Source organism: Pteropus medius, unplaced genomic scaffold, assembly GCF_902729225.1.
Source record: "Pteropus medius unplaced genomic scaffold, Ma_sr-lr_union100, whole genome shotgun sequence".
In the NCBI taxonomy this organism is placed as follows: Eukaryota; Metazoa; Chordata; class Mammalia; order Chiroptera; family Pteropodidae; genus Pteropus; species Pteropus medius.
In genome coordinates, this window is record NW_024351733.1 from 1,769,111 (window position 1) to 1,796,491 (window position 27,381).

The following is a 27,381-nucleotide window of genomic DNA, read 5'->3' on the forward strand; positions in this document are numbered from 1 at the left end:
TCCTTTCCATGTTTCTGGGGAGCACCAGAGCCAGAAAAAGAAGACAGACTAAGAGAGTAATTTCTAATTTTTGCCCTGCTACACAAATTTACTAAAAGCAGAGGAGAAGATAAGTATATAAAAAATGATCATGCCATATGTACAAATAAAAATGGATAATATATTAGGATTCAGCAAAAAAGTCATTAAATACATAAAAAAAGAACTTTTAAAGTGCATACGCTTTGATAATAATATAACAATAGAAACTAATAATACTTTAAAAAATTCTATTTGATTAATTTAGAATGTGTTGTATAAGAAATCAAGTGCATAAATCTACATTTTAGGAAAAAGCATTTCATGAGAAAACCCATGAGAAATGGCCCAGGTTTTCCCTAGAGATTTAATTTTTGTCTTTGCTTTCATCTTCATTAAAAAAGAAAAAAAGATAAATTAATTCAAGCTTTCAACCGTATTACGAAAAGAAAAAAATGCTTTAAGGAAAGTAGGAAATAAAATATAAATGAAGAAATAAATAAATTAGAATGAAGAAACATTAGATAAATTCAAAAGCTAGTTATTCATTATAAAATAGACTAATCTCATAAATTTAATCAGGAAAAAGAGGAAAAAAGCAAATATATTCAATTTAAACATAGAAAGAAAATATTGAACAAGCAGAAGATATAGAAACCAAAAATGGAATCTACACTAAACTACACTAAATAAAATCAATTAAATTGTATTACATTCTGTTTAAATTAACCAGTTATAAGAATTAACACAATGAAATATAGAGTATGGTAACCATTAACCAAGACAACTTAAGAAATCATAAAATATAAGAAAACAAACTTTCCATAAAAGCTGAGTCCAATGGAAACAGTGGTAAATTCATTCAAATTTTTAAGAAATTAATCATTGCTAATAGAATACCACAAGGAACCTCTCAATTCTATAAATCCATCCAAAAACCTAATTTAAAATCACTCAAAAAAAAAAAATAGCTCTCCCTGTTGTTAAAAGGGTCTTAGAAGCTTCCTTTTGAAAGGATACTTTGTGGTAGTTTCAAAACCTTCTTAGGTCAAGTTCATTTGGTCTTCTCTTTCCTTCCTGGGCTCTCTTCCACCTTAGCCTATTCCAGCAGAACCGCCATAAATGACTAGTTGCCACATATTCCCTTGTTCTAAACTAGCAACTCAATTTGACTCTGCCTCAGTTTCCTATCCTTTCTCTGTTCTGACATCTAATTTCCTTTCCTTACTCAGATGCCACTCATAGCTTAGCTCTGTAGAGCTTAGACACCACATTATGTTCTGATTTTCATTCTCTGTAGTGGCTGTTTTAGCATGAAGTTATCCCTGCTATCAATAATTTATTTTCAAAAACCACTTATTGAGAAGAAAGTACTTTTAAGTGCAGCGATACCTTTATTACAATATTTGCTGAGAGCAAAGCTCATCTGTAATAAAGTTGGCTATGATTTCAAAAAGCAAACAAAAGAGAGTATAAAATTCTGTGACACACAGGGTATGACTCTACCAGGTAGTTATACTTGTCTACACACCAGGTCATGGTAAAACATATTGATGGGAATGGGGAGAATGTTCCCCCTTTATCCTTCTTTAGTTCTTACGGCTCGACTAATAAAATTATAAACTTGACACAAGACTGGATTAACGGGAGAAAAAATAATTTAATATGTGTGCATGGGAGAATCATAATATGATGCTGAGATCATAAAATGAGGATCAAAAAAATGATAGAACCAGGCACCTTTCAACTTTTTATGCTTTTTAGACCAAAAAATAGAATAAATTTGTGAGAAATTGACAGGATAAAGCAAATTAGCGCTCATTAGAAAGGAATCTGAGACAGGTTTGGGTATTCGTTAGTAGGAATCTAAACAAAGTTTGGGTTTGGGTCATAAGTTACAAAGCTTGTTGCTACAAACTTCCCACTCTGGATTCTTTTAACAATTGTGATAAGATGTCTTCGGCCCTCAGAAGCAGGGAGGGCACCTGTCATATGGGAGATTTATCACCTGCTTTTAGGAGGACAGAGAGGTCAGGGTTTTCTTCTTGCATGGGCAGTTTCTTAAGTAACTTTTTGAATTTCTTATTTTTCATTTTATTTTTTATTGAATTTATTGGGGCGACATTGGTTAATAAAATCATAGGTTTTAAGTGTATAATTCAATAATATGTCATATGTATATTGCATTGTTAACTTAAAATAATTAATAAGCCATGATGAGATATTGGGGTGGCCTGCCGTGGGCCCCTACAGTATTCACAACTTCCATTTATTTGCGACTGATTGAAGTTGACAGAGCAAATCTTAAGGAATATGGAGACATCTCTCATATTGCCATTCTATCATTTCTTACTCTTCTCTACTTTTGTTTTTGAGATGTCTCCTTCATCAGGCATTCTGAATTCAGTTCTACATCTTTAACCCCATCTTCTTGCAAATGAAAAGATATTTTAATGGGTCATTTAAAATTGTTTATTGATAGATTTTCCCCACTTAGGTAATAACTAAATTTCAGTCAATGCGTGTTCTCTACCAGAGATTCTAATTTGCTAACCTTACTCAAATGCCACTCATAGCTTAGCTCTGTATTTTTAATTATTTTATGTCTAGTTGAATAATGATTGAGTTTTTTCACTGGTAAAGGAATTTAACCATTAAAAATCTGGTAGAGAGATTTAACTGTGGGGTTTTAAATTGCCCTCCAGATGCATTGTTATCTGTCTTCCATTTATTGGCTGATCCCAGTTTCTTTTCTCTTCTTCCACCCCAAGATTTCCATGGTTATATATTATGAATATCAATGCCTTTTTAAAATTAAATTTATTGGGGTGACATTAATAATAGTTAATAATAACATTATATAAGTTTCAGGTGTACATCTTTATATTCTGTTGTGTGCCTACCATGTGAACTCAATGCCTTTTTGAACCATTATTTTAAAGATTCTTACAAAAAATGTGTTGAAATACATCCTGGGCATATACCAGGACTTTACTGATTTAATATGATTTAATATTAGCTGACACAGTTGTAGATCTCATAATTATGTTCATTTTACCACTCATCAATTGCCTATGACAAAGTGACACATTTTTACCAAGTAATTTCAATGTATAATGTGAGATTGTGCCAAGCAAATAAGATCATTGTTATACATTATTAAACCACAAATCTAAAGTGAGTATTTAAAAAGCCTAGGGTGAAAATTCAAATGTCAGCTATGTTCAAATATTCACTTAATCACATCATTGAAAATTGTCACTGAATTAGATTGAATGGTTGTCAAATGTCACTGATCTGAAGAATGATATAGTGTTCACTCTTCCTGGCATATGATCTTAGATAAAGAGAATTCTAAAGTGTTCTTTAAACCTAGTATTTTATGAGTCCTTTAAGTATTCAGAAACTTAAATAGCCATATAATATATGTTTTGGAGTATGTTAGAACATGGTATATCTGAGTATAAACTGCTTCCATTTATTACTCTTAAAATCCAGTGTTCAGATATAATTTCCAAAACTTTAAGTTAATGTATGTTAGACAGTATTATTTCTTACATTAAATTTTCAGTCCACGCAATGGGCCTGTAATATGTCCGTACGTTATATATACTAATTCCAAGGATCCAGAAGTATATCCTTTTAACCGTGTCACTCACTAACCGCAGGATATTTGTCAAATGTTTCCATGACTTTGATTCCACTTCGTCATCTGTGAAATGTACTAGTAGAAATGGCTGTACTTATTTCAAAATATTCTTGTATGGAATATAAAAATATCCATAAGCATATCTGTAAACTTTAAATTCATGTGAAAATATCACATCTAAAATGAAGCTAGTTCTCATTTTAAATAATTTATAAGGTGAATTGTTTATCCTCCTCCCCACCCCTGCCCAGTGCATTTCTAGCATCAAGGGAAAAATAATATGTTTTTTCTTGCATATTCAACTTAAAATCGAGATAGCCATTAACCTATGATTTGTGCACATGGACATCTTTGGGGTTAATAATAACATGGCTATAAATTGTATTCTAATTCAACATTTTTTATTATAATGAATGTTATTCATGTACCTTAAAATTTTTTGTTGTTGCTATTGCCAAGTTATTTGTTTTTTCTTTAAATCAGTATAGCTGGCTCAAGAAATCTGCAGCTATTATATAAGTTCTTGTCATTACGGTGGCATTCTATATTGCCAGTTGTAAGATATTTTTAAAAATTGTATTTATAAAAAATCAAGTTAAGTAATATATTATATTGAAAGTGTATACATCATTTATCTTATACTAGATTGTGAAATTATTATTGAAGACAGTGTTCGTTTTCTTAAATGATTCCTTCTAGTATATGATATTCCATCTAAGAAATTTTGCTTAGTTTAATTATAAGAGCTACTTTGCCAAGAAGTTTAGTTCTGCATTTTATGTTCAATAAGACTACTCGCATTAAAACTTTTATTTTGATATATCTGTTTTAATTTTCTTTCCTCCTTTAATGTTTATATTTTCTTAACCTTATGGATTTTTTAAATTAACTGCTTCAAATCTTTATTGTCAAAGAGGCAGTGCATAAGCAAGTAAAAACACAGCTCCATTAAAAAGAATTACCTTGCGATATATGATTATGATTATAAACATTTAAAATATAGACAAATTTTAACTTATATCACTAGTCTAAGCAATTGGATAAAACAGTCCATTTTTAGTCTATCTCTGTCCTCAACATTTGATATGTGACATATGGCAGATGGTCAAAATTACTTAATGAGGATGTGATTCTATAGTGTAGCAGTTAGCACGTCTGCTTTACATGCAAAAGGTCCTGGGTTTGTGCCCCAGTGGAGCCACGGTCCATGGTCTATGGCTATGCCACCTTGAACAAGCTCAATATCTAATCTCGGAAGCCAAGCAGGGTCGGGCCTGGTTAGTACTTGGATGGGAGACCACCTAGGAAGACCAGGTGCTGTAAACATAAATAATAATAAATAATAAAATATTTAATGAATGACTAAATATGTAAAGCTTAATCTTTGAAGGTAGGGATACTATTTTCATAGTGAGTACCCAGAACTAAGTCTTTTGATGTATTCTAGGTCAAAATGTGCTTTTAAAGGGTATTTCTCAATGTAAATTTCTATATTTGTATAAAATAAAAAATAATCTTTGGAACATGGAGCTCTGAGAACACCTGCCAGTGAAGAGCCAAGTCCACAATGGCCAATGCAGCTCACCCTTTATTTGTATATATTGAACTACTTATCATTTAGTAATATAAGATTCAGTACATGCATCACTCACTGGAAAAAACAATAGATATGATTTAAGCCCAACAGTGTTAAAATTTTATATAAATCTTAAACACAGTATAAAAACACATGCCATAGGGCAGTGAAACTACTTTGCTTTTCCTGCATTTCTGATCTTTTTAATGTATTATATTTGGAAGGATTATATAAATACTTGAGTTTCTCTTCAATATGGAGAAGTCTCTTTAGATTGACTACATGATGACAGATGTTTTATAAAAGGCACTTACATTTAACAAGCAAATCCTATTTGTCTAGAATGTTGGAAGGGAGTTCTCAGTTACAAACCATTTATGAGAAAGAAATGTATGGGTATGAAAGAACCAAATTAATAGAAGATAGAAATATGTACATGGGGTCTAAGTATCAGGAGTGATTTTCATGTAATAAATTCCAATACATGGTATTTCCGTTAGTTATTGTCTAAGATTCTGCTTAAGGAAATCCACCCAAACTTTTAAGGAATTTTTATGGTTACTCTCATAATCTTGTCTGTCATTTGATGTGAAGTTATTTTATAAGATTTAACTTGCAACATTTTTTGTTTATTTAAACTCACACACCAAGACTGATAAGTAAAAAGCTGGCTTACTATTATCTTTACCCCTCCCCTAATTTAAAGAATGCTTGGATTATATTCTTCATATTAAGCAACAAAAGTGAATCCTCCTTAGGATAAATCTTTAAATCTGACATGATATGAAAGAACCATATTCTTTGAAAAAAATGTGAGGAACCTTCTATCTCTAACTTAATATTAGTTTGGTTAAATGATATAGGACGTGTTTTTATTAGTTCATGTAGCTGTGGAATGTCCTCAGTGGCTGTCTAAAAAGGCAAGAAGTGGCAAATATCATTTATTGGAAAGATGATGGTTCCCTACTGAATGAGATATAACTTTCTACAACATCCAAGTTAGAACTGCAAATGCTTAAATGATTTACAAAGCAAAACTGGAAAAGTTTCTCCATCTCCCTGACACCACCAAAAATTTAAAAAGCATGAAATAATTTGTCAGAGCTTTATTCCCAGAACTTTGTCAGAGACATCACAAGAATATCACTCCTTGGCTTTTATTTATCTTTATTCTTCTCTTTCCTTCTGCTCTGCTCTAAGAACTTTCAATTTCATTATTTGACTGGTTATTGCAATTATTTTTATGTCAAATATTCCTCATTCTAAAGTTAGTGTGTACCATTTTATGTTCGATGAACTCATTTCTTCTTTCTGTGAAGCTAATTAAAAATAATATAAACTTGTCTAGGTCAGTAATCTTTCACTAAACCATCATATTTGAGGTTACTTTAAATGTTATGGTTTTCTTAAGTATTCTTGAATCTTAAATATATCAATCATATATATGTATATCAATTTTATATGTATCTTATAATCTTATATATGTATATATATGTGTGTATATATATATAGATATATATATATCTATATATATATATCTATATATAAATTTTATATAGATCCTTTTTATTATAACCACCATGGGATATCTAAATTTAGCTTGTAAAAAATATTGACAATGCTAGATTGTATCCACACCCTGAATGAACTGGGGATAAAACAAAACCTGGGGTAAAACAAACATTGCTGTCTTGAATAAGCAATGGGAGAGACTTGTTCTTTATAGTCCAGTGATTAGCAAGTTCATTTAGGATGTAGAGCATCAGGAAATATCAGTACTCTTTGACATAGTTATATATTAATCATAAATTACTAAATATATATTTTTGTACAAAATCATATATTTTAGTCTAAGTACTACTGTGACAACACAATGGGAATTTCCTTCAATTCATGTCCTCACATCTATAAAATGGATACTAACAGACTATTCCAAAACTCAATTAATTAGGTTTCCTAGGTGCATTTTTTTTTTGCAGCCTTCTCATCCTAACTCAAAGGATGTTTTTCTCAGTTTATATTGAAATATTCTGCTGGAATCATAATAAGTTTCTGTTATGTCAAGGCAAATGGTGAGAATTCTTTATCCTCCAAAATTGTATTTGAATAAAGCATCTTCCACAGAAAACATTGCAAAACTCTGAACCAGAATCTAATGTTACTTCATATGTAGAGTCTTAGTCCTGTTTACAGGAACAACTAAAACCAATATTCATGTGTAGGTGAACTTGATTCTGCAAAATTCAATACCGCTATTTAATTTTCGCATACAATATCAATTTTCACACCTATCTAGTTGGTATCAGTTGCTTTCATTCTGCAAAACAGGAAAACATATCTTTGGGCATCCTTAGTGACCTCAGTATTGAATTTCCTGCTATCTAGTACTTGTCGCAACACTGATACACACACACACACACACACACACACTTCTCTCTCTCTCTCTTACAGTGAGTCCATTTATTAACATATATATGTCATATAAATGTTTTTTGTTTTGCTTACTAGACAGACATAATTATTCATTTAACACAGATATTAACATATTTTAATTGTTGTTTCTCCTTTTTATAGTTATTTAGAAATTAGACTGAGAATCCTTAAAAGATATAATTTCAAAGCATATATTAGAAAAAAATGTAAAAGAAAAGAGAGAAGCCATTGTAAAGTATGGCGATGATTATTTAAGTATAGCTAGTATTGGTTTTAAAAAATACAATATCCATAGCTATGTCGTAAGAAATATGGCATAACACCAAGCATCTGAGAATGTGAATCAAAATGGGCTACACTGTCAATAATGAGGCATTCTGTAGTAATATAAAAACCCTGACCAATCCCCTTCATGCATAACAAATACACCCCCTTCTTGAGTGTAGTGATTATTAATTATTGTTATATCTTATAGTCCCTGGTAGTTTGGAGAAGAGATGTACAGCAAGAGACAAAACCATAACTAAAGCAAGTAATATTCCTTGTCTACATGGTGGTGTGCAATATTTATTAATTTAGAGAGAGCTTATTAAGGCACCTCATGAAGAATTCTCTAGATTTAATTAAGGAATTATCTCTCATGTCTAGACCTGATTTTAAATCTGACCTTGTGGAAGCTTCGTGTATCTGTGAGACTGTTTCCCTCTTGTAAAATGTACATAAATTGGTGACTATCTGATACTTTCAGTGTGATGATGATGTGGGTAGATTGAAAGCTATATTCAGAGAGAACTTTATAGCCTTGATTTTTTTAAAGATAGAAAAAAAGAATAGAGGATTCGAAATAGAAAACAAAAAAAAAAGGTTGAATACATTAAAAAGCTGGCTCTTCCAATAGATCAACAAAATAGATAAACCTTTTAATCATAACAAGAGAAAATATGAAGAGAATGGAAAATGGAGATTAGTAATGAGAAAGGATGTGTAACCACAAATATAGAAGAAATTAAGAAAATACTATAAGCAACTCTGTAAAAAATTCATTTAGAAAAATCTATAAAATGGAAAAGACATTATCCTACTATAATGCAAATTATTAAAATTGACATAAGAATTGCAGAAAATTAAACTAGATGAATTACTTTAGAAAACATTGGTAAGTTATTAGGAATCTACCACTAAAAAATATACAAAGATTCTTCACACATGAGTTAAACCTAATCCTTAAAGAATAAATAATTTCTAAATTTTAAGATATTTGAAAGCATATAGAAATATAAAAATCTACATTTCCTTTTGTGATGTCAGAATAACTTTACTACCAACAGTCAATAAACATAATATTAAATATTAAATGTATAAGACTTTTCAATATAAATGTAAAATTTCTATTATGCTGAACTATATGAAATTTATAACCATATCTCGCACATGATAAGTAGTCAGTAAATGTTAGCTGTTGATTGCAAAGAGCTCTTAAAATTAAGAAAGAAAACTACCCTATTGAAAAATGAACAAAGCATATTAACAGACAATTCACAGATGAAATTGCAATGGTCAGTCATACAAAAAGATTCCAAATGTACTAGGAATCATGGAAATAAATTAACAATGAGATATCTTTTTACTCATCAGACACCCATTACTGGTAAGGGACTAGCCTACTCTTACATGTGGCTGGTTAAAATATTAAATGCTAAATCCTTTTTATAAAGAAACACTTACTAAAATTAAAAATATATATCTCCTTTGATCTAGTAGATACATTCCTGGAAATAGCTATTATAATAGTAGAACCATCAGTATTTGAGGTTGTATATGCATTATATAAAGTGGCAAATCAAAACAAAACAAATATCCCAACCCTAGAAACAAACTGAATGTCCATTAACAGGGCACTGGCTAAAATGATATATCCAAATTATGAAATATTAAAACGCCTTTCAAATGAATGAATAAAAGGGATTATTTTTGTTAAAGGCAATATTAGGTAGAATCTGAATAATATGAAATTTTTGTACAATATAAAGGCCCATAGATTTGTGTTTATATGATATCATACATGCTAATTCACACATACACTGATTATTTGAATAGGGAGAAAAATATGAAAGTAGTTTTTTAGGTCAGATAAGGAAAGAAGTCAGAGGAAGAAAGTGGAGCAAGCAAAATGAAAAAAAAAACTCGTCTCAAGAAAAACAGGAGAGAGGCATGTGTGAGATCTCACTCATGCGTTTGTGTAAAATAATATATTTGTGTGGTCATATCTATAAAAATAATTCCAAAAAGAACAAAAATGGGGTTATATATACACATATGCATACATAGAAAACAACACAAAGTTTAGCATATGGTTTACCACTCAAAAAATGGTGATGGTTTTTTACATCTCAACTACAGGATGACAAAATGCCCACTTACGGAAAAACGACTTCATCACTTTTGGACTTTTCTTTAGAAAACAATGATGACTGGTACTAATTGCAGTGTAATAAGAGTAACCCTCTGAGGCATAGACAATAGAATATATGTAAATGAAACACTGATTATAAACCATGCCAGGGAGAGGAAGGACCACCAACTAAACAGGTGATCCCTGCCCTATTGGATCTAATGGTATAGTGAGTAACACTGGTAATAAAAAAGTAAACTCACAAAATATAATTGCAAATCAACAGAAAGTCACGGAAATTGAATTGCATTGCTGTAACCATCTGCAGAATAGCTCCACAAAACCAAGATTTAATACTATGCTCTTATTGTTTATTGAAGGTTAACAAAGAAATGGCCATACGGATGCCGCTAAATCACTTTGTAAAGTTGTAATTAAAATGCAGTATGTTATTATAAAATACACATTTCTTAGAGTTCAAAATTGTAAAAAACTTCGTCATCCCTGACAAAGATTTAAACTTCCTTGTATTAGTTTATGAGACATCTATAATTAATCTCTGCTACTTTTTTTTCATTGCCTATAAAAATTAGCCCAGATCTGTTCAATTTTTCTGGTACTATTGTTTCTCTACTTCACAGTACCCTCACCTCTCCCTACTATTAATTCCTTGCATTCCTTGAGTTTTGAAGACTTTATAATTCTGCACCAGATTATTTAACAACTTCACCCCATGACACATTGTCCCTGAGAACAACACTTCTAATTCCCAGTCAGGTAATATCCTTTACTCTTGTTCTTACATTTTTAATCTTGTGGGTGCTTCTTCTGGCCATGCCTTCCCCACCTGCCCCTTTCTTTCTCCCAGTCTTTATATTCCTTTACAGATTCATTCAATGCTGGATATCTCCTCTTTCTTTCGCTTACCTTGTCACAATAGTTTCTTTATCTCTACTGACCCTCTGTGAGACACAGTTGCCTACCTAATTTTTTCCCAGTGGTTATAAATAAGTTTTGTTGGGACATATCCATGCACATTCTTTTTACATATTGCCTGTGCTTTTGTTTGTGATATGATATTGTGTGTGTTGTGTGTGTGTGTGTGTGTATGTGTACACATTCAATGAATTCTTTTTTTTTTAATGTATTTAATTGTGGTAAAATATAACAACTTTACCATTTTAACATTTTTTAAGTGTACAATTCGGTGGCGTTAAGCACATTCTCACTGGTATGCAATCATCACCGCTATTCGTCCCCAGAACTTTTTATCATCCCAAACTGAAACGCTTACCCATTAAACAATAACTCTCTAATCCCATCTTCCCTAATCCCTGGTAACCTCTATTATACTTTCTTTCTCTATAAATTTGACTATTCTAGGTGCCTCATGTAAGTGAAATCATATAATATTTGTCATTTTGTGTCTAGCTAATTTCACTTAGCATAATGTTTTCAAGGTTGATCGATGTTGTAGCATGTATTGGAATTTCCTTTCTTTTTAAGGCTAAAACTATTCCATTGTATATATATATATACCATGTTTGATTTACCCATTCATCTGTCTAAGGAAAATTGGGTTGTTTCTACCTTTCGGCTATTGTGAATAATGTTGCTATGAACATTGGTTTACACATATCTGTTTGACTCCTTCCTTTCAATTCTTTTGGGTCTATACTCAGAAGTGGAATTTCTGGATCCTACCTGATTTTAATTAGTTTTTATTATATGGCCTGCTATTAGCTTATGATATTTTTACATTAAGGGTTCTACTTTACTCTTCTTTATTCAGAGATGAGCACAGTACCTGAACATAACAGAGATTGGATCTTAGGAGAGATTTTATGAGGATAAGGAAATGGAAGAACCACCTCCCTACTCATACAGTAATAGGGCTTATGGGAATGAATAGAGGCTGCTGGTATCTAAGTGTCTGTTGCTTGCTCCAAGTCTCCCCATGATGATCCCTATGGCAAGTTCAAACATAAATACCCGCAGTGATTCCCCCAGTGTAAGTCTGTTTCCTAAAAAAATCACATCTTCTCCATTTAAATAATTGAATTTTCAACAATGTATGATCTGATTATCACTCTTATTACAATTAGGTTCCAGAAAACAGGAATATTTTTTTCCCTTTTGTGCTCTAAGTACATCAGTGCCTGACAGCAATGCCTCTACTGCCACATGAGGAATCCCCAAATGAAATATAAACCATGGTACTTTCTTGTTCTTGAGCTATTAATCTCCCCTGGGTTCTCTATTTTTCCTTCTCTAATAAATTCTAGAAACTTGTTGTATTCTACTTTGTATAATTAAAATGAAAATATTATAGCAAATGATTATCTGCTGTAGGACCAGTTTATGTGAATGCCCAATAATTTGAAATATTATTAATGATAGCATACTGAATTAGGGAGGATTTGCATGGGATACTCTTGAAATTCAGCTGTCTAATGAAAAACATCTGCATTGCAGAAATAAGTAGACATGCAATGTCTTACAATGGCAGTATTACCTTGACTTTTCTATACCGAAGAAAGTCAAAGTCTGTCATGTCAGGACTTCCTTTTATCTGCTTCTCAGTAGAACTTTACTGAAATATCCATTGACATGCTACTTCTCTGTAAAGTGTCCATGATACCATCCTTATATCTAATCTATGGCATAGATAACTAATATTGTCTACTATAAATTTTCTGTGGAATTCAGCTGTGGACTTGAATCCTGATCTTTTATTCTTATTTAAATGATTCTACATTATTCTGTATCATTTATTTAAGCCAACCGACCAATAATTTTTATACGGTTGGGATACAAAAATTTAAGTATTTAATCATCCATTGAACTTACAAATAAGTGTATGTGAGGAGTAAGTAGGAGTGATGGTAGGAGTAAGGGTAGCCTTTTTATTGTTTTCACTTGGATTTCCCAGATAGCTTTAAATTTTTAAGTTTCAATAAAATTTGGAAAATTAAGATGAACGATAGGGAATATATTTTAGCATTGAGTGAGAAAATGGCAACTGCTACTCTGTTCTTCATTTGTCTAATTTTGTCTTTTCAAAACATATACATATATATATAATCATACTGTATGTAACCCTTTGAGATTGGCTTTGTTTTTTCAGTCAGCATAATTTCCATGAGATTCACCCAAGTTGCTGAGTGTATGAATAGTTCGTGCCCTTTATTGTGAAGTGATATCCCATGGTATGGATATACCACAGTTTGTTTAACCATTCACCCTTGAAGGGCATGTGGATTATTCCTAGTTCTTGGCTATTACACATAAAGCTGGTATGAACACTTACATATAGAATATTGTGTAAATACCAGATTTATTGGCTTTGGAATAAATGCCCAAGAGCCCAGTTGCTGGATTATATGATAAGCACATGTTCAGCTTTGTAAGAAACTGTCAAAATAGTATCTGTACTATTTATATTTCTGCCAGAAATTTATTAGTAATCTATTTTCTCCATATAGTCATCAGCATTTGATGTTCTCACTATTTCTTTGATTTTAGCCATTATAATAAGTGTGTAGTGCTACCTCATTGTGGTTATAATTTGCATTTCCATAATGGCTAATAATGTTGACCATCTTTTCACGTGCTTGTTTGCTTGATGTTTGTGTTTAACCTGATTTCACCTAAAAATGTTAGTGTGGACAGGAGATGGGATTTGACTTGAAAATTGAAGCTCGGACAGATTTTGATTCCCAAACCCAGTCCTGAATAGATAAAAGAGAGCTGGCCATTAGCTCCGTTGTTTATTAGATTTCTAATATGTTCTTCTAAAGCAAGGGCATTTTAGTCAAATATAATCACCCCTAATTATAATAGCATTCCTCTGAGTTAGATAAAAAGACTGATGAAATTTTTTTTTGGGGGTCAGTTTTATATTAGGAAGCATATCTTAATTTTAGGCATTCCTTATGAGTTATCATTGTTATACATATTATTTGAGGTACGGATTGCCCTCTTTAATCTTTAATAATCTATTTACAATTAAAAGTATATTCATGTCTTATCTCTTTGTAAATTTGTTTGAGGGCACTTGTTTGTGACAGAAAGTGCATTTACAAATGCATTTTGTTTCAGTTTTAGATTATTTTAGAAAAAGAGGTGATGCTGCTTAGGCTCTGAAAATAGCTAAAAACAATTACCTTCACATTTTGTTTTCTTTCCAAATAGACATTTTGTCTCCTTCCTTCAAATGTGTTCCCTTTATCTTCAACAGGTTGATTTAGTGAATATCGAAAGCACTGACATAGTAGATGGAAATCACAAACTGACTCTTGGTTTGATTTGGAACATAATCCTCCACTGGCAGGTAAGAATCCTGATGAATCTGTCATTTTGGGGTAACATGTTGCTAATTCTTTCTTTCATTCTTACTCTTAACCTGCAAAACAAACATATATATATCTCCATCCCTAACAATATAAAGCCCATCTCCATAATCCTTCTTTTTAAATTGGATCAACTAAGGTCATTTGAGATGTGAAGGATCAGCATATTATAAAAAAGGTTCCAGTGCATTTGCAGGAATATTTTTCACAATTTTATTTTACTGAGTAGAGATAAAGCAAAAAAGACAAGTTTCATCAACAGGTTAATAAAAATATTTTTCACAAATATGCATCTTCTATAACTTACCTAAAAGTGAATCTACATAGTTTTGTAAAAAGAAAGGTATTTTTCCTGTTAATCACTACCAGATGAAGCAGACTTTGTGAATCTTGTATATTCTCAATTAACATTAATGCCAATAAAAATTAGTGGGTCATGACTATCTATATGAGATATATGTTGTACATATAAACCGACTTCATTATCTGATTTGGAAATCACATTTTTTTTTTCTGAACCATCCTAGCATAGGGTCTTCTGAATGCCTACATTTATTGGATCTCTGCAAAATAGATCAAAGGTCATTTGGTTTAGTGGAAAGAGTATACATTTTTTTTTTTCAGTCAGACTAACATGAACTCAAATTTTAACTCCTCCATTTACCATCTTAGTAATATTTGATATAATGCCATCCCTGTCTGGACCATAATTCCCTCACTGTCAAAATAGAAAAAGTAATAATTAAAATGTACATTTCTTGTCAGGATTAAATGAGATAATACTCATAAAGCACTCAGTACAATGCGCCATTTTCATTAGAGGTGAATCATATGAATAACTTTGATTGCTTAGAGTTTTTCACTCATATTTTAAGAATTTGGAGGATAATTGAGATGTCTGTTCTTTTTACTAGCAAAGATCGCTTTTTTATAAAGCAGTTTTTTTTGAGATGTAATTTATATATCATAAATTTGCCTGTTCTAAGTGTAAAATTCAAAGGATATCAGACTGATTTAGTTCTGTTGCCCAATGCTTCTCAAACTGTTTTGAGGATGGAATCGTTTTCCCCCACCCCCAATTCATATGGATATTTAGAGTCGTACAGCTGTCACAACAATCTAATTTTAGCACATTTTCACCACTCTAAAAATAAATCTCATGTTCATTTGTAGTCACCCCTCACTCCCTCCCCTCCACCCTAGGCAACCATTAATCTATTTTCTGTTTCTATATGTCTGCTTTTTTGGATATTTCATGTCAATGGAATCATATAATATGTCTTATTTTATATCTGCCTTCCTTCATTGAGCATAATCTTTGAGGTTCATCCCTATTGTAGCAGATACCACTACTTCATTTAGTAGGGTTGACTTTTAACTTGAATTGTAGGTTGGTCCTGCTCAGAGTCAGACAGCATATAGACCAGAGGTATATATACTCAATGCTGCAGCCATATTGTTCTCTCAATTGGTCTCCGTCCCCATATCTTTTTATTCTAAGCACTCTGAACAGGCTCCATCCTATTTCACAGCAACATGGAAATAGAGAACAACCATAGTGGCTGACAATAGAGACTAGCTCATAAAAACCTCAAATGAGCCCAAGATTCCCAATTCTGGCCCTTTTCATACAGTAATAGCATCAAATAAAACCAGCAAGGCAACGCAGGAAACTTACCCAACTGGTTTACTTCAGTTGCTCAGTACTTCTCAAACTAGCTTGAAAAAAGAACAGTTTCCTCCCTTTTCCATTGTATGTAAATTGCAATAAAACTGAAGCATTATAAAAGTGAAATAAGACACATAAAAGTCAAGCCTCTTTTTTTTATCGTGAAATTCAACAGACATAAATAGACTTTGTAAAATTGCTACAGAAGTTTCTAATGGACTATCAATTGTTTTATTTATCTTATGACCTGGTAAAAAATGGTTCATGGAGAGATGCCAGCTTGCAGAAAACACTTTGAGTTGCACAGATTTTGGTTGTGACAAAGCCAGCAGGAGAACTTAGCCCTGCCCATAGCCCCAAAAAGTGATTTTAATTGTATTTATCACCAAAACTGTTGTTACCATGGGGGCAATCTGAACTCCGGCGCTGCCCTAGTAACACTGGAAATTCTATTCTTTTCGCTGTCATAAAGACGATTCCAATACAGTGAGAGTTATGAAAGGTAATATTTATTAGAGGCACGTTTTGAAGTAGAAACAGGTCATGCCTAAAACTAGCTATAACCACTTGGAAACGAAAATACGCTTCCTGTGAGGAGCAGGTTAAAGCAAAGAAAGAAGGCTGTAACCCCGTGGAAGGGGGAGGTCTGTATAATATTAGAACCGAAATAGGTGATTACAAAGGCGTTCCTAAGTGATCGGCCCGTGAGGTCATTTTAATTGATACTTGGCTGCTATATAATTCTCTGCCTACTGTGCATGTGCTTACCCAGAATTCAGTCTGTTATAATTAGATTCATGAACTTCCTGGCATAGGAATGATGCTATAATAATGGTATAATGAAGCTGAGGTTATGGGCAGGTTAGGGTAGTACCTTCAGATTAAACCAAATATAGATTTATGGCCCTCCAGTCCTTTGTCTCTCAGGATGCAGGAGTAATCCTTTAACTACAAATGAGGTATTCTTCTGGTAGTCTCTCTGGGCTGTCTCTGGGCTGGGCTTCCATTCCTTTGTCCCCCTGTCTCTCATGTCTGACTAACCACATAACACTGTTTCTCATATGATCTCACCCTTTCTTATCTTCTCAAAACCCTTTCCAACTCCATCTCAACTCATGCAAGATAGAGTTTTAAAACTACCTTGTTTGATATTTTCTTCATCTGCTTGTGAGCCTGCTCCTTTTTTATTGTTAGCACTCAGAGGGAGCTTTTGTAACCAGGAATACCAGAAGGAATGCTTTTGCAGCTTTTCCTTGTCTGAGACCTCTGTTGTTTTCCATCTATGTCCTTGAATCACTATATCTTTGTGATTGCAAGGACCCAGACTCTTCCCAGCCTCTGCTTCCTTATCTTATCTCTTCTAACACACTGCTCTGTTCTGCTAAAACTACTAAGCACACTTCAAAAAAAAAAAATTCTCCCGCTCAATACTTCTCATCATAACCCAAAGAATCCCAAAAGATATTTTTGCCAAGAGTACATATTTGTCTTCCTACTAGGTAGTCAAAGAAGCCCTTGAATCTCAGCAAAGATTAAAGGACACTCTGGCCAACCTAATGTACTTTCCAGATCTATCAAATTATGAATGACATTAAAAGATGGAAAGATGCGAATCTTTTGTTCCAGTGCCACATACTTACTATGTTATTAATAGTGCTGTGGAGGACTTCTCTTTGAACTTGTAAAAACTCAGAAATGCCAACCCTATCTCCTCTGTCATTGTTTTCCCAATTTCCATTTAAAATTGTTAGCCCAAGAAATAGTGCCTATATTGAGGAGTAAGTAGCTTTGACAAAATTGTGAAGTAGACAACGTGTTTTAGCATCGTTTTCTTCTTTCTTTTTTAAGTGCAGAACATCCTTTTTAGGGTGGCCAGCTTGGTTCTGATAACCAGCTGGAGATAAAAACATATTCTGTTAAGAGTGATGTGCTATCAGAGGTCAGGTCCCCAACTTTGCTGGCTAACTCAAAGGAAAATTCTCAATTTCAGGGCTGCTTCACACTGGATTGTTGATATTATTTATTATTTGTACAACATCAGACCTTCTTTGTCTGGTTAACCTCTAGTCACTTTTTGAAATTACTGCTCAAAGACATTTGTTTTTTTTTTCCTTTTAATAACAGATGTATAGCTGTATGTACAGACACATTTGTTTAAATTGATTTCTTCTCTCTTAAGGACAGTAAGCCTTGAGTGGGGAAAATTTTTCTGCTTAAAAACTCACCTTAGACCAGCTCAATCTGACTAAAGATTGATCCTTAATAAAGATTTCTTGGTAACAGTCTTTTATGTAGGAAAAGAAGAAATGACTATCTCTTATTGCCTTTTTTTTTTTTCTTAGCAACATTTGCACTCAAGTAGAAGCAATACCAATGAGGCTGAGGTTGATAGCTGAATTAGTGACATAATGATGCTAAAGGAGTTTTAGATCGAATACTGGGTTGCCCTTTTACATTATGCGCATAGAGGGCACTCTGGCCAAGCATTTCACAAATGAATCCCATTCATCACAGGAGGGTTGCCTGATCAGTGCAAATATATCACTACCACTGAGCCAGTATCTGCTGATTCTAACCCTGGTTCAGCATGAGACACAAAGTACACATCTGGCAACGGTGTGTACTTTATAGTTTTAGAAAATGATGAGAAAAATTATATATGTTATATAACTATTTGACCTATTTTTTCAGTGAGTGACTAGCTAAATAAGCAGGTCAGGAAGGAATTAAGAAAACTGGATAATCCTCCCCTAACTAATAGATTTAGCTGTCAAGGGACAATGACAAACATATGCAAAGATTTCGTATCTTTAAATCATTATCACGTTTACTAAACATCGTCTTAAATCCTTTTCAAATATATTTTAAAGTTAGATTTAATAGGCTACTCTAAAATTTGCATTGAATCTCTTATGAAAAGATGACTAACACTGGAGATGTTAAAATATGTGTTTTCCCCAGAGGCATTTGTTAACTTCTGCATAGATAAAAATAGTAAAATGTCATATTAAGAACACAATAAATATTCATCATCTGATCGAATGGGGGGTGGTGTATAGACCTTATACTAACAACAACAACAAAAAAACCCTTGGTGGTAAAACCTAATCATAATTACTTATATACTTCCTTCAAGTATATATATAATAAGGAGCTTGACTTATATTAAAGAAGTAGTCTAGTAATTATTCCTGTAATAGAATATATAGACAGTTTGTTCTATAATGAGGTGTCACTGCATTCTTGAAAACTAGAAAAAATATTTAGAATGGATTTTGGCATCAGATTGGTAAGAAGAATGAAACTTTGAAATACAACAACCTGCTGAATGGCATTTGCACATGCACTAAGCCTAGGAGAGAAGAAAATGTTCAGAAAATAATAAAAAATACAACCAAGAGTCTGGCTTTTTTCTCCTTCAGTACAGTCTGGGTTTCTGCTTCCCTCCCAAGGTGGAGGGTGGGCATGACACAGCCTGGGGCCCTGCTGCCACAGCCACGGGCCCCCAGACTCTGACCATGACCCGGAGCCAGCTGACTCATCTCATCTGGCTGGCTGTCCAGGACTGTGCATCCCCTGGCTGTGTGTCCTCAAGCAGGCACAGGCCTTCCTCCGCTTGCTCAGAGGCCACCTTCTGCTGGTGACGTTGGATGTCTCGCTCATCTTCTTCATCACCTACCTGATGTCCTTGCCAGCTACCTTCCTCCCCGGACCAGGCCGGAGTTTCTGCTGGCCTTCTACTTCCTCTTTATTGATGCCATGCATCTGAAAGACACATGCCAGAGCTTGTGCTAGGCCATGAGGGACGTCTTGCCTTGTGTCATGGCAGCCCTCATCTGCTTCGCCATCTCCACCACCGCGATTGCCAAATCCTCAGACGGAGCTTCTAAAGCAACAGGAGTATTGGATTTCTTTGCTGCCATCATGTTTGCAACTGACTTCTACCTGACTTTGAAGAATAAGGCCAAATTCCTCCAATGAGGGGTCTCTGCAGGCGACACCATAGCAGACAAGGTAGAAGGAAAGAATTCTGACTGGCCATATGGAGCCACGCTGACCCTCATTCCTACACCTTACAGACAGGAGACTTTGTGGGTTGGGAGGGAGGGGTGACCTCAAGAAGCAGCAGCTGGAGTTGCTCTCCTCACAGTCTCAAGGTGATGTTCCTGAGCCCAGCACACAAAATGTCACTCCTTGGCCTAGCACTATCTAACCACTCTGCACATTAGGGCATCCGGAATGTTCTGCACCATTTCCCCCTTCTCCCCATGTCCATCCCACAGGACTTAAAAGCCTAGGTTTAAATTTTACCTTTGCTATGAATGAATTGTGTTAATTCGGCACCTTAACCATTTGTAATCCCCCTTTTTTAACTATGCATAAAGGTTGCTATAAAAATCAAAGGACAAATTATAGTAAGATAAAACCCCTAAGTTTATACTATAACTTAAAATAATGCACATTATGTTTACTGACCAAAATGGAGACAAAAGAAGATAGAAATGAATTTGCCTATTTAAAATAAAGAAGAAAAAATGAACAAAAGAAATGAAAGAAATATTTATCCCTAAAAGCTCTGGATGTGTCACTTTGGTTTTTGTTTGTGGCTTTTTTTGTGTTTTGTTTTTTGCGGTCATCAGTCTGGTTTAATCCGACTCAGCAGTGTAAGAGATTCACATGCCAAAGTAGAACAAAGGTTACAAAATGCTCAAAGAATAGATGCAGAACTCTGACTTGTTTGCAAGGCCTTTCTGGCTACAGGAAATGTCATTTAAGAAGATACTTTTGTCTTAAAAAAAATATAAAGTCAACAAAATCCCATTGAAGATACATATACAGCATAGATCCTTAGATGAACACAGAAGGCACATCTCACCTCTCCGGAGGTGGTCAAGAGACCTGCTCTGGTGTGTTGAAAGCCACTGTTCTGAGCAGGATGACTTCTCACTTGCTGAGGGGATCCCAGGGAAAAGGAGAATTTGGCTGGGCCTGCCCAGCTAACCTGGACACTGTCACTGTTATTTTATTGTTTGATATTTTAGGCCTGGTTTACAGTTTTTCTATGAAATAGTCTTGGACACAGATTAGTCATGTCTCCAAAAAACATGGTCTCTAAGGGTGTGAGGTGCCAGTTAAGGGCACCAAGACCCACCCCTTCCTAGATGATAGGGCAAAGGCCAGTTTTCTCCCTGCCTCGAGCATGAAGAAGGAACTAGTGCACCCTGAACAAAAAAATCTTAGAAGAATCATTCTCGATGAAGCACCTGGAATGAAATGAGGAACCAGGTGCAGATGAAAAACCACTAAGGCGTGGCAGGTTGACCCTATGGCGATTTCTGTCTTACTTGCCCTCTTCCCTCCTCCCCTGCAGGCTCTATGTTGTCCCGTTGTGCTTGTTTTTGGTACAGAAGTTAAAGGGTTTACTTAAGTCCTTGGTGAACAAGTCTAATGTTTTCTACACGCTTTTCTCTAGCATATCCATTGAAAATTAGAAGATGAGCAATTCTAAAAACACAAAATTTATAGTTGAACATGGCAGAATCCAGAAGTGATATTAAACATGATCAATGATATATAACAGACACCAACCAATCAGAAGACTTAACTAATTAGCATGGACTCAGTCCCATGAGAATCTATTATTTTTCATTACTAATTGACTCTAAAGTCCCCATTATTTATTACTGAAGATTAGGACACCCAAATATAAACTTATGTATTTCTTTTTTTTTTTCCCCTCTTTAATTCCACCTCACCCCACTTCCACCCCTGACCTATGGATGTTGCCGTCTCCCCTTAAGAAATGGATCTCTGAAGGGGGCGTGTCTCCTCCCATGCGCTCACAGCACACCTGGGGCCTGGCACCCCCGGTGCACTCTGGGGGCCTGGCGCACCCTGGGGGTCCTTGGCTTTACCTGGGGCGTGAACCCAGGACCTTCTGTGTGTAAAGCAGATGTGCTAACCACTACACTATGGAGCCACCCCAGTTTGTGTACTTCTTGTTCTGGGAATGCATTTTCTTATGAAAATTTCTTTCTACCAATAGGTCAAAAATGTAATGAAAAATATCATGGCTGGATTGCAACAAACCAACAGTGAAAAGATTCTCCTGAGCTGGGTCCGACAATCAACTCGTAATTATCCACAGGTTAATGTCATTAACTTCACCACCAGCTGGGCTGATGGCCTGGCTTTGAATGCGCTCATCCACAGTCACAGGTAAGGAGACTGCAGAGCCGTTGAATGAGTTTTTATAAGTACTGGTTTAGAAACTGACATTTTTTTTCTCCAATGTCGTTCCAGATCATTTCTCATTATGCAACATGTGATGCTTGTTGACCATATTGATCTAACCATGCACTGAATAAGAATATTTATTTTATTATTTTTTTACAGCAGAAAAGAAAAGCTTTATTAGAAGCGAAAGTATATTTCCAGACGTGGAAGCGGGCCTGAGCAAGAGAAGTGTGGCTCAAAAGGCCTTTATTCTATTTTTATATGCTATATCATTTAGCTGTTGAAATGTTGAAATTACTGGAGCATGAATGTGGTTATGGTGGGAGAAGGGATCAACATATTTTAAATTGGGATTCTGTAAGAAAATTAAGGTTATATTCTAACTTTGCTAAGAATGCAGTTGGTCTTTCTATACGAATGTGTTAGTATGAGTTCAGACTGCAGAGCTAAAAATGGTTCCAAATCTCATGAGTGGCTGCAGTCAAATTAATTACCATCAGCAGATTAATAATGAGAAAAAGAAACATTTCTTTTGTCCAATACACACTTGGATAGCAAACACTATAAAGCCCTGTATATTTTTTATTTCAGGCTTAAAAGAGGCTCTGAGCATCTTAGCAACCAAGGCAAAGAGCAGACCACAATTAAATCTATGATTCAGTGCTCAGAATATCAAAAGAAACAATTGCTCTGGAACAGCAAAGCAATTGCTATAAAGCATGAGAGTTCATCTGTGGATTTTCATAAAGAGAATTCAGTGTAATGTAGTAAACCAAATGTCCTTAACTCTATTCCATATAATAATATATTTTCTAAGATAACAAAATACTTGTTAGTATTTTCATATATAAAGAAGTTCAGTAAGTGAATTAATAACAGTTCAAGAAAAAGCAAAATAACATGGTAAATACATGTACATAATGCATTTGTATGTATTCTATATAATATATAAATATATAATATGCACAACATTTACTCTAAGAGATATCTACTTTAGTTTTCCTATTATCCATCTCTTTTACCCAGCCCAATCCCTAGGGTCAAATACGTTACTTTATTAACTTTGTTTGAAATGCCATTGGACTGCATCTTCCCTGATTTTTAGTGTAGTTTATCTTTTCTCACTCTGATCTCTCTTTTCTTGACGAGTCTACCATTTTCCTATGCCAATCTTGCTTTTAGAAAAGTCCAGATTATAAATTTTCTTCATGGTAAAGCTCAACCCAAGAGCAAGCACTCTCTAAATAAGTGCCTTTATTAGGCACCTTGCTCTAGCTGGGTTTTATTAACCCCATCCAGACCGAGTTTCCAGGTGAGTGACTCACAATCTGATTTTTAAAGGAGGCAGCCTCTTACTCAGTGAGCATATTAAGTAATGGTCATACCTTGTTTTTCATAAGTATGACACGAAGAAAAATACTCCACAGCTTCAATACAGCCCGATGAGAAGGGATATAGATGTTTATTCTGCATTATAAGTCAGTACTCACTTATGCAGCCACATGCTCCCAGTAGGGGCCTGAACATACTGATCTTGTACACATTTGCACGTGAACGAGATAGTGAGGATCAGATTATGCCTTCCTCGTTGGCTCTTTATCATTTTCTTTTCAAGTGGAAGAATTCAATCCTGTAAGCATGTTAACACACATTTGTTCATGTTCTATTACATGATTTCTGAATATATTTGTAAGTAATACAGTAAACATATCCGGATTGCCCTGCTGCATCTGTGCCTGACCTACTCTTTCTTTCACAAAATATCTTCATTTATATATTCTCTCCTGTCATTTTGAATGAATCATCCATAACTACCTTTTTATGTATAACGTTACTTTTCAAAAGGTTTCTCAACAGTTGATAATGTTCTTTCATGAATCATCTCCCTCTTTTGGTCTTTGACAGATGTTCATATTGTTTATCTAAAGAAAAAAGGGTTGATTTTTTTTTTCCAAGGTGATTGCCATTAATGCATTTGAAAATGTAATGAGATGTCCTCATTTCAAGAATTGAGTGACTAAGCTATATAGAAGAACAAAGGCATGCATTTCATATTAGAGCATTAGGGATTGACAAAGAGTCTTGCCAAAGGTTAGGATGTCAGTGATTTTATATCTATTTAAGGCTCAATTTTATCTTAATATGTAGGAAATTAATAGTATTATATTAAAACACAAAGTACACTACCGTGCAGTTAAAAGGAAGCCGGATTCTACTTCTGTGGGTAGAACCAAATTATAATTATGCAGATAAGTTGCAATAAGTATAAAGTTTCAATTAAATTTTCTTCCTAATTGATTGTTTTAATTTATCACCATAGAAGTAACACACCACATGGTTTTTAAAATGTCAGACAATGGGGAGGTAGTAAAGGGAAAAAAAAAATATGTCTTCATGACTGCAAACCCATCCCATCACATTCTAATTCCTAGAAGTAGTCACTAAGTCCACAACTTCTTTTATCCTTTCCGATGGTCTTCATGATTATACACTTTTATTTCCTGATTAGTTTGTTGACAGTATATGGATTTACTCCTTAATATGAAACTGTAAATCAATAGTAATTTTAGACTGTAATATAGACTAAAATGCATTTATTTGAGAGAAAGGAGCTGCAGCCCGGGAAACACAGATTCAGGTAGCAACCTAAATTATGTTCCACCAAAACAAAGGGGAGGCTGTCTTTTATGGCTAAAGCTCTTATCCAGGTTCTCAATTAGGTCCGTTTTATGTAAATGAGGTATCCACATTATGTAGGTCTGATTGTACGGGGCAGGTCTATCTCTGTTGGTAGACAGACAAAACCAAGATCTCCCGGCCATGGTTGACCCAGAGGGCAGAAAAAAGTGGAACCGAGTGTGAGAAGCTGAGAGTTCAATCTGAGGTTCTTCCCAGTATACAGAGTACATGAGGAGCCACTGTCAGCAAAGGGCCACTAGGATCTTATTATTTATAAAATTTGGGCCCTAGGTTGACCATGGGGAATCCATCTCAGCAGATAGATTCCTTCTCGGAGTTCACATCAAATGGATCTTTCTTTTTGGGGTCCTGAATTCTCATCCCCATTTTTTCCTAATTAGATTACTATATTATAATCCTTTTTTCTTATAATTGTTGCCTGTGTTACTTAAAATGATAGCAGTGCAACATTTTTATCAAGTCTAGACAAGATCTGTTGACTACCGGATATGAAGAAGGAGGAAGTTATCACACTTATACTTACTTTCTCCTCTTTTCTCCTCTCTACCTTCCATTTTGTTATTATATTATCATTCTTGTATCAACAATGTTTGTAACATTTATACCTGTTTTGTAAGTGTAGGCGTTCTTGGCTTGAGTTTATAAATTGAAAATGCATTGCTGTTATTTTATAAATATAATTGACCGTAGAACAAAGTGATAGAAATGAATGTTTTTAAGCAATTATTATTTTGTAGGTGCTGTTCTAAATAAAATAGCCCATCCATTTCTCATGACATAGATCCAATGATTAGCCCCATTTCACAAATTAGAAAACTGAAGCACAGAGAGGTTATATGATTTACTTAAGACCATTTGGCTGGTATGTCATGGAGCCAGGATTTGAATTTATAGAGGACTCCGCTTATCTATCAGCCATGTTGTCTCATTCAATATGCTGGTTTCCTCAAAAGACTGGTGATCCTTCGTTACACATTCTTATTTATGAGTTACAGTCTAGGTTAGCATGGGAAGGTGTGTGGCTTTCCTCTACAGTTAGTTTTACAATTCTTTGTGCATTTGAAAATCATAGTTATTTAAAATGTTAATGATGAATTTTAATGATTTAAAACAATTGATTAGAGTACATCAAATGCTAGAAGAGACCTCAAAGGCCATTCAGTACATTTCTTTCTTTTTTAAATGAAAACCCTCAAGCTCAAATAGGTTACATGACTTGGTAATCTTACCCAGCTGATTAGTTAGTGACCAAGGAAAAGAGGAAAAGTTCAAAGAGTAAAGGATTAAAATGCAGAAGCAATTCTATTATTTTCCATCAGGCTCATTTAACTTTGATTACAGTACTGTAGTTGAGAAAATTAGTTTTCCGTACTCTCCCACCTGAAGATTTTTTTTTTTTTTACTCCTATTACTGGGAAATGAAGAAATGAAGATGGGGCAGAGGTTGCATAGAGAAGTTCAAGTTGCTTCAGATAGTCTAGAATTTAACTTTTATTTCTTATAGTCTTTGCACTACTAGAAGCATCTCTGAATTGATGCATATTAGGTTGTAACAGATTGTTAGTTGTTTTGGGTAACGGAGTATATTGGGGAGATTAGATTTCCTAAGAAGTGCACAAATTTCTGGTGAATTAATCAGGCTAGGAGCAAGTAAAGGAAAGGAAGTGAGAGTCAAATGAGAAGTAAAATCATACCTTTATATTGAATTATAGTTTTGGAAAATAACAGTTAAGCCCATTCTTGTAACTTCTTCCCTTGCAGAGCATGAGTTCTTAATCAGGAGTTTATGGACAGACACAAATGTCCTAAAATTCTATGTAAATTCTATTTAAGGATATGAATAGAGATCTGTTTGGGGAGACATTTCATAGTGCTCATCAGATTCTCAAACGTAACTACAATCCAGAAAAGGTGAAGAACCACTTAACTAATGATTTCCAATGTTATTGGGATAAATTTTAATTCATTAACAGCCAAGGCCTTTTGCAAACCCATCCCAATCCCCCCTCCTAACCATATCTCAATGAAATTTCCCAGTGAAGCCAGGCTTCCGAGGTCTTGACTGACTAAGCACATTCTGCTTCTTTCTTCCCTAATAACTTTGATTCTTCAATATCTACACAACTTAAAATTCATTCTCAAATACTTTTCTTATATCTAAACCCAGACCACCATTTAAAACTTCCTTAGAGTCAAAAAACGTTCTTGACCTCTTCAGATTTCAGAAAACCTTGTATCTTATTATCTGCATTTTTCTCATTTTAACTTTATTTAACTTATGTTGACGTATGCATTTTTTCTCATTAAAATTAATATAATATAAAAACTGCCTCTTTATACTCCTTGGTGTTTTCT

The 27,381-nt window shown here is 34.1% G+C and overlaps 1 protein-coding gene and 1 pseudogene across 1 annotated transcript in view; both read left to right on the forward strand.

The window, feature by feature from the left end:
* Positions 1-27,381, forward strand: part of DMD (dystrophin) — a 1,897,222-nt gene that overhangs the window by 345,008 nt on the left and 1,524,833 nt on the right. The window contains 2 exon segments of the mRNA XM_039846417.1: positions 14,309-14,401; positions 22,136-22,308. Coding sequence (XP_039702351.1) covers positions 14,309-14,401; positions 22,136-22,308 — 266 coding nt within the window.
* Positions 4,878-4,993, forward strand: LOC120589036 (uncharacterized; annotated as a pseudogene).